The sequence below is a fragment of the Haliotis rubra genome, unplaced genomic scaffold, assembly GCF_003918875.1.
Source record: "Haliotis rubra isolate DU_JTF1 unplaced genomic scaffold, ASM391887v1 Scf1098, whole genome shotgun sequence".
In the NCBI taxonomy this organism is placed as follows: Eukaryota; Metazoa; Mollusca; class Gastropoda; order Lepetellida; family Haliotidae; genus Haliotis; species Haliotis rubra.
The window spans coordinates 94,584-113,669 of NW_025765001.1; the positions used below are offsets into that span (position 1 = coordinate 94,584).

At 38.4% G+C, this 19,086-nt stretch overlaps 1 protein-coding gene across 1 annotated transcript in view; it reads left to right on the top strand.

Moving 5' to 3' along the window:
• The window catches only part of LOC124283924, a 61,462-nt gene that overhangs the window by 9,934 nt on the left and 32,442 nt on the right, over positions 1-19,086 (top strand). The window contains exons 5-6 of the mRNA XM_046719962.1: positions 18,195-18,236; positions 18,615-18,671. Coding sequence (XP_046575918.1) covers positions 18,195-18,236; positions 18,615-18,671 — 99 coding nt within the window. The remainder of the gene's footprint in view (positions 1-18,194; positions 18,237-18,614; positions 18,672-19,086) is intronic.

Here is a 19,086-nt window from a genome sequence, read left to right on the forward strand (position 1 = left end):
GTTTATTCAAGGTTTTTGTAATAGAGTGTCGAGGCGTTGAACGAGTGTCAGTTATCTTTATTAAAAAAACATAATGCTTTATCCAAATTGCTTGAGATTTCGGTGATACCCGTACTCAGAAACTGCTTACCTTGTTTTTAGCAATCCATTCATATAATTCTATCTGGCTTTGTAGAGATTTAACCGGTGTAGAGATTGAACAATTTTGTTTTCTAATTGTTGTAGCCACTATGTATTTCAAGCGTCATATTACTTTTCTGACTTCTCATATTTATGGAGTAAGGTTGTCCATAAATTTAATGACACCCTTTAATATTGTTTTATTCATTGTTATTTACTTTCTATTTTTATTTATTTATGTTAAAATATTTGTTAAATGGTGAAGATCCTCCGTTTTGTATCCCTTGTGATGAGAGAGTCACAGTCAAGCATCTCCTGCTTGACTGTGTTGAATTCTCCATCATAAGGGATAAATATTTCAATGTTAAAACTGTTAAGGATCTTTTTAACTCTGTTCATCTTCATTTAATTCTTGGTTTTTTAAAAGAAATTGATTTCATTAATGAATTTTGATTAATATGTTCTGTATATAGCTGTGTTTTAATAATTGGTAGTTTGATTAGTAACTTAGATTGTTAGTGGCTGTACTCTCAAGGGGGGTTGAAGTATCGTAAAAATATTGTCCCCCTGAGAGGGTACGTAAGTCCCAAAACTTCGAAAGTCAATTTAAGATTACCAGGATTTTTAAACGTAGCATTTTTGTCATTTTAATTGTAGCTAACATTTCTTACAATCGCCAGCAGCTGAAGGGATAGTGTAAATCCAACTAGGGTCCATGCAGGTAGCCAAGGTACTGTAAGTCCCCATGGTCCCTAGTATGGTGATCTACCTTCAGTTGTTGGCGATGTATAGCCTGTTTTTATCTTGTATTGTCCTAATAGTGCTATTAGTTTTAACCTTCCACACTAGTTTTAAATCTAATTGTGATATTCTAGTTGTTTTACTGTCCTTCGATGACAGGTTTTATAATATATACATATTCCATTACAATGTAAACTGTTCTCGTCACGATATGGCTGAAATATTGCCGATGTGACGTTAAATATTAACTCACTCACTCACTCACTATTTATGTTAAATCAGTAAAATTGTACATAATCAATTTTGATTGAAAAGTACGTCGATTTTCTGACCGCTTTACTGAGAAATAATACAACACTGACACACTATTTCCGTTTGACCAACATGGCTGATATCAAGACAACTGACAACCGTTAGAGATGGTATTTATCACAAGGGCACATTCGAAATCAACCAAGATCTTCCATTGTAATGCGAGATAAGGGTTAGGCAAAATCCCGAATATGTTCCTGTCACATGTTTCCTGCTTTCTTCCCGCAAAAGTGTGATTTCTGGTGATCTATTTTGGTACACTTTATGAGCGCTTGGCCATACTCCTCAAATTATCAAGCTCACTGGACATAAAACTCGACGGCACATCAGAAGAAAGTACCATTTTTCGATTTTAAAGGGTTCACATTCGACAGTCAGTAACTTCACAGTTACTTTAAATTTCAAACTTGCTCAAAATGGAAAATTTGGCAGGTCCGCCTCTTTCAAACAGTCACGGGACTGTCAAAAACTACTTCCAAGAAAATAAGTAGGTCAGGACATTCCATGTAGTATTTGCATGGGGTACAGTACTACGGCACTCCAAACAGTACACTGGTGAGTGTCGTGGTTGTGGGTTTATGTAACCAAACTGTTACTTATTAACAAAAATGCTTGTCTTGAACAAATATTAGATATAAGCAATATATCATATTTTCTGACTCTCTTTCTTGCCTTTAGACTATAAAAATCTCTCTTGAAACCATCCACTTTTACTCGATATAACTGAATTATATAATGACCTTGCTTCTGGCCAATACGACATCGTCCTCTGTTGGTTACCCAGCCATGTTGGAATCTCTGGTAACAATGGTCGATTATGCTGCTGTGGCAGCACTCAACAAATCTGTGACACCACTTCCACATTGGTTACACCTACTTGGGTTGTCAGTCCAGATTTGAAGAGGTCATCATGTGACGATGTCGCATTGGCCTTACTTGATACACTCATGAATATTTGCTCAAAGGTGAGGATCCTCCGTTGTGTATCCCTTGTGATGAATCACAGTCAAGCTCGACTGCATTGATTTTTCCATCACAAGGGATAAATATTTTAATGTCAAAACAATTAAGGATCTATTTAATGATGTTAATTATCATTTAATAATTCAGTTTTTTAAAGGAAATAGAATTATTACATACATTTTTAATAGTATGTTTTGTAAATAGATAAATGGTATTTTAAACATGGTTGTATGAATTAGCAACTGCGATTGTTAGTGGCTGTATCCTCAAAGGGGGTTAAAATATTATAAAATTGTTGTCCTCCTGAGAGGGTACATAAGTCCCAAAAACTTTCAAAGGCAATTTCGCTCAACCATACTTTTTAATCGTAGCATTTTTGTTATTTTAACTTTCGGCTAAATCTTCCTACCATCACCAGCGGCTGAAGAGATGGTGTAAATACAGCTAGGGTCCGTGCAGGTAGCAAAATAATGTAAATCCCCATGGTTCCTAGTATAGTGATCTGCCTTCAGTTGTTGGCGATCTATAGCCTGTGTTTTATGTTGTATTGTCTTCTTTAATTAGAATCTTTTAGTTTTACATGCTAGTTTTATGTTCATATATGTGATACTCTAGTATTTTTACTGTCCATCTTTGGCAGGTGTTACTCTTCAAAATGTTTTCAATTTTTATTGTATATATTGTTTTCCTCACAATATGGCTGAGATATTGCCGATGTGACGTTAAATATTACCTCATTCATTCATTGTCTTCAACAACTAGTTGTTTGTTTTCTTTTGGTGAATACCTTTTACGTTACAATGTTATAAAAACCCACCAAGAAAGACACCGACCGCCCCTTTCGCAGACGAGGTTGTTTTTAGAATGGTCATGGTTGAATGGAGATGAACGAAATATGTTTTAAAATTGGCAATAATCTATTTTAAAACACTTTATGTTGACCTCGTAAATAAAAAACCGTTCAAGACGCGCAAACTGACTAGATTACAAAATATACTGAACCGCAAAAGAAACGCCATACCTGTAGAGGTTTCTTAAAACAATCTAAACGGAGGGCTGAGTTCAAACTTGGCATTTATGGTTAACACAAATTCAGGAAGCACGTTTAGTTCAGACAAATAAAACCACAAAAAATGGTACCATAAGGATGTCTCAAAGTCAGCATCGTGTGTGGCCTCCATGGGCATCGGTGATGGCGTTGCATCATCTGTACATGGAATGGATTAGCCGGATGATGAAGGTCATAGGTACTCCAGGCGCAGTTGTGGGCCTTGGTTGGAGGTCATTTAGTCTTCCTTGAATCTCGTCCCAAAAGTGTTCTAAAGTCGAATGTTGTTCTAGTAGTTTGGGCACGAGGGTTGTCTTGCCGTAAGATGTGATTTCTTTCACGTCCAAAATATGGTACAACGTGGGGTCTTATGACTTGGTCAATATATCGAGCTGCTGTCACGCCATTTCCTCGTCCTGGACCGAGATTCTGGAACACCACGGGGCCAACTCTTTGGTTCAGACCGATTGCACCCCAGACCATGATGCTTAGACCACCCCACGAGTCTCTTTCAACAATACACTCATTGGAAAACGTATCCCCACGCCTTTTCCATACTCTCACTCTGCTATCGGCTGTCGAAACACAATATCGGCTTTCATCAGAAAAAACACAGTTCCCCATTGTCGATAATGTATCGGTACTAATAGATCTAATAGAGTCTCAATCGTCTGACGTGGTGCTTCCTTCGCTCTGTTGGAGCGATCCTGTAGATGGTTCACAGAATCAGTCGGTCTTGACGTCATGATGTTAATGAAGGTCGTCCACTGTGTGGACGTCTTGGAAGACTGATAGCGCTCCTGTAGTCGGTAGATTGTCCTGGACATGTGCATTTCAATGATTGGCTACCCTCCGTGCAGTCTGGCCAGCTTGCAATCTTCCCTAGGAAGAAACACACTGATGTTGGTAATAACTGTTATGTTGGATTGACAATCATGTTAACAAAACGGCACAATCATAATAAAAACACCACATCGTAAGAACAAACGTTTAGTTGTTGAATTTATGATGTTCATCACACTAACGATGTCTGGGTGTCTTTATTGATAACTAACAGGGCAGAGCAACATTAGACAGTCTCAAGCAAGTTTTACAAGAGTTAGTGAGGGAGTTTGATAGGCAGACAATTATGCCACATGCCCTAATGTGAGAGGGTACTTATGAGTGATAGTGGAAGAGATTTAACATTTGACTCTTTTATGGGAAACGCTCATTTTGTTAGCATTCGTTTACTGAGGAATTATATTTTTAAACGTTTCGTATATTATCGTCTTCTCGTATGTTCACATGTTCACATGTTTATATTTGTTACCCTGGGTATCTCTTTTGTTTGTCTTTTGTTGCTTAGTTTTAAGATTCCTGTTTAAAGCAGGAACCTGTTTTCACTAAATTTCAAGAAACTTATAAAATGTTGATGAAATGATGTTTCATTGAAGACATCTAAACTTATATTTTTACTTGCATAAACTTTAGGTTTTAAATGTTTTGTCATTTTTAGAATTAGGCTATCAGCATGATTAAAAAAACTTCTTCACACAACTTGAGTGTTTGAAGGACATTTACGCCACTTTTAATAGTATTTCAATTACCATCTACGTGTCAGATTTCTCACTAATTTATCAGTAATCCATTCATGTAATTTTCTCTGGCTTTGTCGTCATAGGACAAACCGGGGTAAAGATTGAACTCTTTTGTTTTCTTTTGCTATAGCTACTGCATGTATGAATTTATGTGTCATGTTGGTTTTCTTATTTCTCATAAACAAATGTTCTTAATAAGTAGACTGATGCATATGTATATTTCAGCTGTATCCCTCCTGTTGGAGTAAGGTTGTTATAATTTTGATGACACCCTTTTAATAGTTTTATTCATTTTTATTTACTTTCTACTTATATTTATGTATTCTAAATCAATGAAATTTGGCATAATCAATTTGGTATGAGAAATACATTTTATCTTATGACTGCATCACTCCGCACTAATACAACACTGTTGCACCACTTCCGTTTGACCAACATAGCTGATATTAAGACAACTGACTTAGAGATGGTGTTGATCACAATGGCCCATTCGGAAGCCACAAAAGATCATCCACAGGACATGCGAGATATGGGTTAGGCAAAATCCCGAATATGTTCCTGTCGTACTTCCTCGTGCCTCATTGCATTGTTCCAAAACTAGATGTCAGAATTGAGCCACCCAATTCTTGCTTTCTACCAGTCTCCCCGCATAAATATGACTGTTGAGTTAGTGAGGGAGTTTAACAGGCATACGGTTATATTACACGCCCTAATGCGGGAGGGTACGAATAAGTGATAGTGGAAGACATTTAACATTTGACTCTTTTTGTGTAGCTCATTTTGTTTGCATTCCTCAAATATTGTTTCTTAGGATTTTAAAGTTTATTGTTGACTGACATCTTTTATTTGTTTTTTTACATTTATCGTCTTATCGTATGTTCACATTTTTTTATATTTATATTTGCTACACTGGGTATCTCTTTTATTTGTCTTACGTTGTTACTTAATTTGAAGAATTCGTGTTTAAAGTTATTGCTTTGTTTTCGTAATAGCCTTGCTGCTTTTAAAGTTATATTTGGTTGGAGATATAATATATCCATAAAACATGTTTTCAATAAAGTTCAAGCAATTCATCAGATGTTGATGAAGTGATGTTATATTGAAAATATCTACATGTTTATTGTGCTTCCTATTTTTACTTGGATAAACCTTTCGTGTTTAACATTTTTTCATTTTAGAATTAGCTTGTTTTGCATCATTCAATAAACGTCTTCACTTGAGTGTTTGAGGCTCTTTTAGTGTTTGAGTATTCCAATTGTGCCTCTGCATATCAGATCTACTTTGAGGAAAGCCCACAGTGATGTAGATCTCACAGGTTTACCACTTTTGGGACGGTCCCAAGCACGGGCATGGTGCTGAAACACCTCGATATACGACCAGGTATTTACTTGTGCCTGGCGCGCCCAAGGGATGCAACTCTGCACGACAAATTGTGTCGCATTAGAGGACTGGGCCACCACTGTGATCACGAAGTTTGACACATAATCATTTCTGGATTGAATTCTATCAAATCACCATTTGTACCGGCTGTCAAGCACTTCAAAAGAGAGGCAAATTTTATACAAACTGATCAATGAAAGTGTTCACGAACAATTACGTAATCTTGCTCATTTGTGTCCCGTTCTCCTTCTTTCGGCACATGACTATTGCAATCTGTACTGTCTGAATACTTTACGATAAGCACCAATTGTGTTACCTAAACCTGACTTCAAGACATTACGCAACGTTCAGGCTCACTGAGGCGAGACGCATTTGTCATAGTTCTTTATGTCAGATCAAAAAACATTTGAATGGGAGGTTAGATCAGCGTTAACAAATTGAAATACCTAACGGTTGGGGACAGACTGGTGGTGACCAGAATAGCTGCATATTATATAATAAGCAGGTATTACGCCGAACGCATTCTGAGCTTTTGACACGTTCCTTGGCTCTGATATTGCAGCCATCGCAGCCGAGACATGTAAGTATCCGTTTTCGTAACTCGCAGCTCTCAGAAATATGTCAAGAAAACAAAAGTTTAGAATGACCGACAGGTCATGTAAGGTCATTTGCGAAAACTGTTTTGACCTGTTAGTGGTGGCAGACATTTTGAAGTATACTGTTAACTTGGATCAGTATAAGACTGTTGAAAGATAAAGTCAGACATAGTTTTTATTAATGCAAGACGGATAATATTGTGTGTTTCTGTGTGTGCGTTTCTGTGTGTGTTCTGTGTCTCTCAGTGTCTGTGTGTGTCTGAGTGTGTGTCGACCTGTTATTTTATCCCTTTGTCAGTGTGTTTTGTCTTTTCACGTGATATCGTAGGGCGATGTGGCGATTGCCCCTCTCGGCAACGTTCTTTCATCGTGCTGTACAAACAACAGTGAGTGAGTGATTTAGTTAGTATTTAACGTCACATCAGCAATGTTTCAGCCAGTCGTGAGGAGAACAATTTTGACCTTAGTGAATGAGTGAGTGAGTTAAAATTTAATGTCACATCGGCAATATTGCAGCCATATAGTGACAAGAAAAATGTTGGAGATACACAATAAATACAAGTAAGTACAAAACAGTCATTGACGGAATGTAAAATAGCTAGAGTATCACAAAAAGAGTTAAAAGTAGCTAGCATGTATTTTTAAAAGTAGATAACTATTTGAGGCAATACGATGTAAAAATTGGCTATTGATCACTAACAACTGAAGGTAGATCACCATACTAGGGGCCATGACCTTAGTAAAGAATATGTGTATATTACATAATCTGTCATCAAAGCACAGTAAAACAACTATATTATCACAGTCAGAATTAAAACTAGTATGTTAAGTTCAAACAAATAGCATTTGTTTTGGACAATACAGTAAAAAAACAGGCTATAGATCGCCAACAACTGTAGGTAGATCACCATACTACGGTCTACAAACTACAGGAGAGTAAGGAATTCCATCAGGAACACGTAACACCTGGACCTTACACCTGCACTGTTGATGTGCTCCAACCTGTCGTTTCATGTAGCTTAAACATTCTGACTGGCTCGTTAAAACAATCACTTACTCACAAGGATGAAATTGAACTCCATCTTTCCTGAGGAGGAGACACTTTCTATCTGATCAATGTATTGCCACTAACAAAAAGAATGGCCTCTAAAAAGAATGTAAAATCACGACGTATGAACATAGGCCTTATCACTATACACACCTGGTGTGCCACCCGGCTAGTGTCGGTCATTCTGGCGCTGATTTGATTTTCACCACCAGACATCTCAGCAGACATCTGAGATCCTCATCCTTTGTTCTGACAGGAAACGGGAACAGTCCACGGAGAGGATGATTTACAAGGGCTTCAGTTTGGTGGTTCTGTTGGCGATCCTGCAGAGCAGCAAGGGTAAGTATCTCCTATTATTGTCCTAGTATCTACGATTCCACACCATATCATCAATCTGATAGTGACTCTTTCACAAAGTAAACATCTGAGTTGTTACGAATATTAAGACGTTGGGGTTGGTCAGTTTTTTCCTTCAACTGTTCAACTGTTTCACTTATTTGGATCTAATGAATATATTAACTTTGGGGATGCAAGACACACACTCTATCACTGTCTTTCGATAGTGAAACGTATCCAGGTACTTTTTCTGACACTTAAATGACACTTGGAACCCTGGCCAATACACCATCGACTTTACAGTCACTTTATTATTTGTCATTAATATTCAGGGAAAAATCATCTTTTAAAGTATACATTGTAAAAGGTGTCTAGGTATTTACCATAGGCAAGACGAAACGAATCAGTTCCTTTGAACATGTTCAATTTGAGGGACAAAGAAGATGTTAAGGTTTTGTTAAGACTCTTAAAGCATCACTGACTGACTGAGTTAGCAATATTCCAGCAACATCAGTGAGGGGGACACCAGAAATGGGCATCACACATTGTGCCCATGTGGGGATTCGAACCCGGGTCTTCGGCGTGACGAGCAAACGCTTTAACCATTAGGCTACCCCGTAGCCCCTCTAAAAGCATCATTCACATACAGAAGAACATAGCGCTAATGAGTATGCTCTGTTTTAAAACACATCCTTTGACTTTGATTTTCAAGATGTATGAAATATAAACCAGATCCCCTTGCAGTTCGCGTATATAATGTTTGTATCAACATTGGTTGATACACACCGGAAGTTGAGCAATGTGCCTTTGCAGTGCATTGAACAAATCTCTTTCCAGTTTTTCTATTATATGAATGTACGAATAGTTTATTTATAAAACATATATGCACAATATTAATTTAAAACTGTTTACAAGTTCACAGCGTTTGGACATGAGTAGCTTTGTGTCCTACTCGTTGTTTGAGTACCAATGCTGAGATCATTGATTTGAGTGAAAACAGATAATTCTATGTATATTTATGAATATACGGTCAAAGCGAATCATTGTTGGTTGAGCAGTTATACTCATATACACATGAAGAAGAATATCGCAATACCCCATATTTGTCATAGCATTAATATGTTACCATTGACCACAACAAAGGATCATATCCAAGCCTTAATTTAACTTACTATCCAGATAAACTGATCCCCAAATATCAAAGAAAAACGAGTGCTGGTATTACTGGTTTGTATTACAAGGGGGTATGCACATTAAATGAAACACCGAGAACAAGGAGGGTTGGTCTAAGTTATCGCTCATCACGTACCGCACGTGCATTTGTTTCACTGTTCCAACTACTGCGCTTATCCCCTTGTAATACAAACCAATATAAGCGATTTGAAACAATGATCGTTTGTTAAACAACTTTTTTCCTAAGTTGAATAAAAATCTAAGATTTAGTGGAAACTGTACTGTGTTTGACGAATTGGGGACGTATACCGGTGGTTATATAGCCGCAAATTTAGTTATATCGGCGACGCGGAAGCGGAGCCGATATAACGTTAAATTTGCGGAGCCGATATAACGTTAAATTTGCGGCTATATAACCACCGGTATACGTCCCCAATTCGTCAAACACATTACAGTTTTTCCCCATTCTAATTCAACTCGTTTCACGCTGTTTTTTCGTGAAAGAAATTCATTATTTAAACCAGGTCAAAGTTGAACTTACACCATCGCCAGAAAAAGTAGTTCCCTTTTCAAACTACACACGTTTAATATGTGCACACAGACTAAATCTGACAATGATGAATAAATCATAGTATTATAGATAAAATGGAAGGAATTATGATGAAACCGCCCTCTACTTACAGAAACGAGCGGCCCGCTGATTCCTTAACTACGGACCATTATCAGTTCTGTTGTCAAATGACGTCACAGCAGGTGACGTCACGCTCCATAATGACATCATAATCTTGTTTCATGATCTATCAGTGTTGGGTCTACAGCCCGTTGCGAGTAAGTTGTTTGAACTTAAAATTAAATTTATGATACTATTTTGTCGCTTTTAACACATATTCCACCCATTTTAGCTGGATAGGGCAGTTAATTGACCTATGGCTTCTGCAAATGACAATGTCCTGCAAAGCAGCGTTACCCCAAAAGTGTAGGGATACATTTAATGGTTTTGGTGAATCGGTTTTCAAATTGCGACCGTATATGCTGATTATACGGTCGGAAATTTATAGCATTGACCAATCAGAACTCATGTTACGTACTAAGTTGAATAAGAATTATTTTTTAAATTGGCAAGGTAGAATTATGAGGATTCGCAATCTTAATTTCACTGTATTTGATTTACATTTTTGTTTAAAGTGAAATTCACCGGTACGTTTTCACTGCAAACAGACTATACACGGAAGTATGGTGGCTCATCGTATTATTACGTTGTGCAGAGTTACCTCCCTTGGGTGCCCCAGAAGCTTAGTTTGAGAAACCTGATTTCCCAGACTCTTTGAGGAATAAAGTATGCAAAGACGTCATTTCAATCTATTATTGTCGATTTTAATGGACTTTACAATAACTTACGTTATTTCTATTACAAATCCACAGTACCCTGTAGCTGTAACATGTATTGGCTACAACGTTTAGTTCATTCAGTGTCAAAGATACCCGTTAGGCCTTACGTAACGAGATAATCATTTACTGAACACATTAATTCATGAAAGATTGTGTGTGGGTGGGGGTGGGGGTTGGGGCGTTAAAATGACATGACGTGAATATACAAAACACACACACACACACACACACACACACAAATGTAAACATTTCAAGCTTTATTACATCTGTTCACTGACGAGTTGAGAAGCGCTACCACTGTCTCTGTTCGATAACACTCCCGTTGACTATACAGAGATTGAAGTAAAGGTGTTCTTGACATTATTAATGTAGCACATACAACCCTGAGAGGTGAACTACTGTCCCTTGGTAATTACCAGGAACACTGACGGAGATTGAAGTTGTGACACGGCGATTGTTGATCATAATGAGTGAGTTTAATTTTAGCAATATTCCAGTAATATCTCGTCGGGGGACACCAGAAATGGGCTTCACACATTGTACCCTTGTGGGAAATCGAACCTGGGTCTTGACGTAACGAGCAAACGCTTTAGCCACTAGGCTACCCCATCGCCCCTTTTTGACCAGTGCTATTTAGGTCATATGGCTATAAGAATGGCACTGGCCTTGTAGACTACGACAGCAGTTTGAGGATTCTGTTGGCCTTTGACGGATATTATTCAAGCAGTATTGATAGTGCCCTCTCGATAGCCGGGGCACAGTTATTTATGTTTCGCACATTGTCTTACTGATTGTCTTTGGTACGGCAAATTTGTCATGCTTTGATCTAGGCCCAAGATTAATAACCCCAATGCATTGATGAGATGTCGTGTTGAATTGACTTTCCAGGTGAAGACTACTTGGTGGCTGTGACATACAAAGGCAAATGCGCATACATCAAGTCCACAGTAGGAGAAACTAGGGGCCTGGTGAAGATACAGTATCCCCACCTCGGCGACAGAACAGTTCAGGAATTGGCTCCCTTCTGTGGTAGATCACATCAAATAAGCGATACGATGAAAATCACGAGTGATGTAGAAAATGCAGCCATCATTGTGAGCGGAAGTGACAAAGATGTAAACCTTTGGATGGTAGCTGACGGTGTATTCTCTCCGCTTCCAATATCTGCCCTTGGGACCAAGTACATTTTGCCTTCAAGTCTCGCCCCTAACATTAGTTATCAATCCATGTTACTAATAGCTACACACAACCTGAGCACTGTTGTTGATATATTCTTTCGAATGAACAGAAGAAGTGTTTGCTTTTTCAACTACTATTACTGCGACGGCGATAAATTATCCCTTAAACTTAATCCGTATCAAACGTTGAGGATGTCCACTCCATATGATCTGAATGGAACGGTCATTGACAGTCAACACAGCATAGCTGTCTATAGTGGTATTGAATATGCCTCTGAGTACACGGTGTATGACCAACTACTGCCCATCAAGCACTACGGACAGGAGTATGTTGTTGCTGTAGATGACACCAAAATGGACCTGCAGATCGTCAGTGAACACAGCCACGTGCAGATCACCTTCAGTTCTGGAGCCACAGTCTCTACTGGCGAGCGTCGTCTCTATAACCGCTCACTTGAACGGGGAGAGAGTCTTCATTTCACCGCCACAAGCCCGGTACTGGTGACACTCAGTCGAGCAGATGGTTACAACAGTTTTTTCACAATCGTACCACCTGTACACTCGTACGTCACACACTTATTTCTCGGATTATATCAAAACGGGCTTGCAAACCTAAAGATTCAAACTGACAGGAGAGCGAATGTGTTCATGAAAGAACAACAATTCAACGATCTTGAGACATGGGTGGATGTAACAGGCAGCAGATACAAAGTTGTCACAATGGTACCGTCACAGTCACGGTCACGATATTTTGCCACGATATCCAGCGACTTCCCCTTCACAGTTCTGTCCTTCTATAACGGATCAGTCTATAACGGCGGCTACAAAGTGTCTGTAGATGAACCAGTACATTATACAGGTATGTATCACGGTTTCCATAATTACATTACAGATAGACAGACAGACAGTCAGACAGACAGTTAATTCAGTAAAAATTCCAAAGGCCCATAACAGAGTTGACGTTTGGCTGCATGATTGGAGTATGTCAATGAAGTAATAGATTCAGTTTCTCTTAGCTGTTGGTCTGTATACAAATATAGATATGAATTTATGTTACATACAGCATCAACGGTTTTAGATGTTACATACATATTTCATAGGGCTTTAATCTTCAATAAATGATCCCATACATATTTCTGACATTCATCTTCAATAAATGATCTTCGCTTTTTATATACTGATAGGCAACAGAAATGTAATATTGGAAATGACATTTAAGTATCAATGGAGTATATTTGAACCTATCTTTTTAAAGAGTTTAAAGAGATCGCACAAACACAACATTGAAATCGAGATGCGCGTGCATCATGCATACATTCAGGCATAATTGCCGGCTTGAATGGCAATCGTTCACTTTTTTCTGTTTCTGTGGCCTTTGCGAATCGGTTTTGACGAGATGACGGTCCTGGCGACGTGTTGTTAAACGGGGTCGGCCACTACGTGGACGGTCATCAGTGCTGTTGGTGGCGTTGTATTGCTGTCTAAAACGTTTAATCGTTCGTACGCTGCAAATGAAGTCATTAGCAATGACTCGAGCACGTTAACCAGCGTGTAGACGTCCAATGGCGTGTTGTCGTTGACTGACTGAGTTTGCTTTTACGCCGCTTTTAGCAATATTCCAGCAATATCACGGCGGGGGACACCAGAAATGGGCTTCACTCATTGTACCCAGTGTTGTCGTTGATCTCTCGTTAACCTACCCATAGCTGCTGTGTTCATTAAGTGAACGATTGCAATTCAAGCCTGAATGCATGCATGATGCACGTGCATCTCGATTTCAACGTTGTGTTTGTGCAAACTCTTCCCTTTCCACAAACAAAACATTTCTAGTTTCAATCTCAAACAATACTTTTTCGGGCAAAATAGGCTATACATCCACGATTCATGTTTTCCTCAAACTTGACTTCCGGTGTATATTTAAGAAAATACGTTCAAATACTCCATTGATACATAAAAGTCATAAACAGTCGTTCAGTGTATTGGACCTTTGTGTATCTCCAAAATCAACTACACGCTTAAACCTACATCTGAAACGAGTCAAGCAGAGTCACATATGTGCATGCATAAGCAGTGTAATATATTTTTCTACATCTAACATGGATTTTAACTACTTATAAAAGAGGGAATCAGATAAACTGTTGATAAAACTACTCCACGGTTGTTGAAGGCGTAAACATTTTGTGTTAACTACACATATTCAAATGCAAGTCTAAAACTTAATATTGTTAATTAAATAGCTCAAGTGGAACGGCCCGAGTAACATTGGCGAGGCAGTCTGTGTTCATCAAGATACACTAATTGATACGTAATAACACAAGTCTGATAGGAGATCTGCTACACCAGAGCATTGTTTGCTGAACCATTTACACAATTTATGTTGAACATCTTCAATACGTTTACATTATGCGATGTCCCATACATCTATAGTGAGGAGTGATGAGTTAGAATTTAACGTCACCTCGACTTCAGCCATATAGTGACGAATTTTGTTTGTAACAATAAAAGTAGAGTTGCTAAATAATCAGTCCCATACATCTATAGAAACAACCATAGCATCTCCTATCTTAACTAGATCTTGACATTGTATATTTCCAACATTAATTTGATATTTGTACATTTATATATGTGTCTGGAAAGCAAGAGTGGGAACTGCTTAGTCCAAATACGTTTAGGTGTGAACACATGACCTCACTAACTATAAAACACATAGTTTCATTATGCACACTAATAAATTTACATTCTATTATACTGTGCCCATGTAGGAAATCGAACCCACTATAACCACTAAGCTACCCCACCGCCCCATGATGTTCAAGAGGGTCAGCACTTTCTTCCACAGTTTCTTTGAAGTTACCTTCATGCTTGTGAAACTGCAAAAATGTTCAAGAGCAGAGTTTTTATGTAGATTCAGAAGTAAAAGACATTTGATCAGCAAATGTGAGTGCAAATATTGCGGGACAGTCTTCAGTAATAAAGATGGTTGGTCTCCAGGGTTTTAAATATTATTCACAAGTCTATTTATGAAGCTAGGATGCGTTCTTAACAGGTACCTATATTCATGTAAAGTATTTCGATAACCCATCAAATGTTCTTACACAAGAACATAGTTGATCATACATTGATGTTATACAGCGTTGGTTTTAAGGTATTCTACAAATAGACTGTAGACCCTTATTTTCTTTTTACAAGCACTGTTTGTTATAATACCCTGTTATGACAATAGACGAATACGGAATACCTGGGGCTTAATCCAGCCTGAGAACCATCAATGATATATGTTAATGAAAGATATACCTCTGTAATTGCTAATATCATTCATATCTCCAGATGTAAACAGAGGACAAATGTTACTTTCCTATACATCTGGAAAGTTACAACGTCTCAAAACTTCTGTAAAGGATGATCAAAAGTCATTGGAGTAATTTGTTTTTCTGAGGACTTTAAAAATTCAGCAGCAATGCCATCAAGCCCATGGTTTATGTAGCTTGTCATTTCTTGTGCTGACATAGGAGCTTGAAGTGAAGGAATAAGAAATGGTTAGTCCACTGTTCAGTATTAATTCAGCTGCATTTACTGGTTTACTGTCCTGGGTTACAGGTTCTCGAACAACATTCGATTCTTCCTTGAGGTTAACAGATTTTTCTCCGTTTCAAAAAAGTGGTTTCTTTCTGCTAAATGTATTCTTAAATATTGATCCAAAATGTTAAGCGAAATGTCTTCCTCATTGTTTCTTATTAGCTCGCAATGTTTTGAATATAATTTTATACCCTGTTGAATCTAGTTAGTACATGTGTGTCATGTTTTCCTGGTCGATCCGGTTATCTGAAGCACAGCTGTGGAAAGAAGATTCAGCATTCGTAGTACGTTTATTTTGGCAAATGCCTTATTGATCTATGCATATGGTTGATAATGTCAAGAACGTGCGCTATGTGGCTATGGTATATTAGTGTGTTTTGATTTGAATGAATGGACTCATCCCTCCTGATGCGGTCATGTGTGTCAGAGAATATATTGCTATAATCTCAGTTTTAACTCACTAATAATCAGGTTATCAAATACATAAATACGTACTGTGCGTTACAGGTCAAAGTTACTTGATGGCACTAGCTGGGCACGACAGGCACGACAGCAGTTTTAATCAATTTCCTCGGATACTCGCCAGTGCTGGGGAGACAGGAGGCCAGTGGCAGGTACAGGATCCACGCTCTTGGCGAGTCTGGTCTCGGCGTTTCAGTCCTTTCAACACAGATTATTTTTATCCAATAGTCCATGAACATTACAGAGTAATTCTTTTGCTGGTGTTTGTCAGAGATGATACTATTCAGCTCAAAGGGGGAATGAACTCCTACAACTTGTTCTCTCCCCTTCCTGTGTCGGCGCTCGGCACAAAGTACATCATGTCTTCCTGTTTTCATCATACTGATTTCCTTGACGGGCACCTAAAGTCAGTCTTGGTGATAGCCACACACAACAAGAAGGTGGATATTGACATCATCTTCAGACTGGACGCCAACGTCATCTATGGTAACAAGACATACATCGACGGGGACACTCTCAGTATCAGATTAGAGAAGTACTAGACTTTCTCCTTAGACAGAACATCTGAAATGACCAGAACCATAGTTAATGCTACGGACACAATAGCTGCCTATAGTGGAACATACGATGTGCGTCAAACATTGTTCATTACTTTCAAACCTCATTTCTGCCTGTGAAACATTATGGAAATGAACACATTATTGCTATCCATGCCCTCAATGTGCCTTACGATATAGACGACGGTTTCCGGCAATACCAGCTTCAAGTTGGTACTGACCACAGTGACACGAGCATCATGTTTAATAACGGTTCTTCCATATCAGTGGGTAAAGATGGAGTGTACCGAAAACAATGTGGATATAATGAAACGTTCTACTTCAACACCACAAGGCCAGTTATGGTTACATTCTGTGCTTTTGGATGGTATTACATTTATCATGCATTTGTTGTTGTGCCCCCAGTAAGTCTCTACTCCAAGTTAACAACACAAGAAGTCTCAGGTACCGTGCAGATAGTGACAGACCAAGAAAACAATGTGGACGTTCAACAAACCCATCACACTACAGTCTTCAGCCCTCCGGTCACATGGAAGAATGTGCCAGGTACGAGATTCAAAGTGGGATCTTGGATAAGTGACAGCTACACAACAACCATCCGTTCTAATTCCACCTTTGCTCTCCTTGGATGCAGATTGTATAGCACGTTCAACGGAGGATACAGTTTTAGAACATATCCGGATACAGGTTGGTCTGATGTACATATAAATGTAGATATTAGCATCCTACATTCCACAGATGAATGAATCTGTATTGAAGGTAGTCCCTTAAAGTCTCCACTCGGCGTCTACAATCTACCCGACATGTGAATGTCCTATAACTATATAAAACAAGCGTAAACAGAATCTGACATTAAAAATGTTGCAATATTTTCAATGCCATGTTGGGATTCCGGGTCTCAAATGCCTAATCTGTTGTTCATAATGTCAACACGCGGCTTGTCTGGTTGAGACTACATTATGTCCAGGCCGTTATAAAGCTGGAACGTTGCTGTGGTCGTCATAACGCAGCAAAGAAACAAAGTATGTGTAGTCGGGACATGTGACTTAGTTCATTCTCACTGCTTCCCGACGAAGGAGACCATTGCTCTCACATCCAATCACTGGTTTGTCTGCTCCAATCGTGATTACTTACACGCTGCCTCGTTGTAACTGGCATATTGCTGATTGAGATGAACAATATCAAAATATCCCTCCAAACGAAACTTTCTCAATATGTGACAATAATCAAATTGATGGTTGGCGCTTAGATTCAGTCATTCTCTCATTTGTCTGCTCTATTTACTGGCTACTTATCTGTTTACGATTGCTCTGGGAAACGTCGCCAAGCAGTGATTGTACATCTCTGTCCAGCTTCATAACAAGTTAAATCAAAGTCATTTATCAAAAGGACAATGTTAGACAGCCACAAAATGAGTGATAGACAGTTGAAGTATTGTGTCCAAATCCTATTATTTCTGTGCCAGACTTGTGCTCTTAATGTTACAAACACTAAATATTTGCTTCTGAGAAAAGACGTTTAGACTGAAATACTAGTATTTCCCAACTAGTAGTGTTACAAATAATGTACCTATTGATGATATTTACCTCAGGTCGTGAAATACTGAATACTTAGATAATGTTCTGACCGACGTTCAACAAAACAGGCCATGTCTTCTGTATGTTTGACTACATGCACGGTTCACTTTACTTCCAAGACAAGGTGGATACTGAATGGCTTCACTAATTTGTTCCAGAGACCTCGACACCAGATGGAAGGGCTATCAAGTTAAATACAGGTGACTTCTTTAAGTGGCATGTTTAGAAGTTGGATGATCCGATAAGGACAAAACTTTATTGTTAGTGTACTCCCCTATTATCTTCTTGTTGTTCTTGTTAACTATTTTACTGTATATATATTTCACCCTGCCTCAGCCTCATTCATTTTGCTTGACAACGATACAAGAATCTGTATCGAAACGTCGCCTCATCCGAATAAAGAAGTTGTTCATATATAAAGTGTTGTCATTATCTAAATACAGGTGAGTTTTTCTCCTGTTCTCTCTGATCGACGTTTAATGAAACAGGCCATGTGTTCTATATGTTTGACTATATGTAGGGCTCACTTTAAATCCAAGGCAATCTAGATACTGAATGGTTTCACTAAATCGTTCCAGAGACCTCTACACCAGATGGAAGCGGTATCAAGTCAAATAGTGGTGGTTCCTTCCAAAGTGAGTGTTTCCCTTTTTCTCGGCTGCCGTCCTGCCATCTGCCATATTTATTAATATTCTGCTTTGTTATGAAACTTGTTCCGATGGGAACCATAGCTTTACCACAATCATTATATAGCAACTCTTAATTGAACAATGGGGTGGCTTAGTGGAGTCATCGCTGTTTTTGTCTTCAATTACGGCCGCGAGAAGGCTATAATGTGATGTGTATTTGTATTTAGTTTGGTTTAATGTTCAGTGGCAATAATGTCAACTGTATTTATATTTATGAAATATACATTTTCAGTGGTTCATATATATTTACGTGAAACCCTACTACCGTTAATATCAAAAGCTGCCCTAACGGAGTTGTATTTGTCATGGCTATATGTCCAAAAACACAATTTAATTGAGATGTGTGTTCTTTAAATTCTTT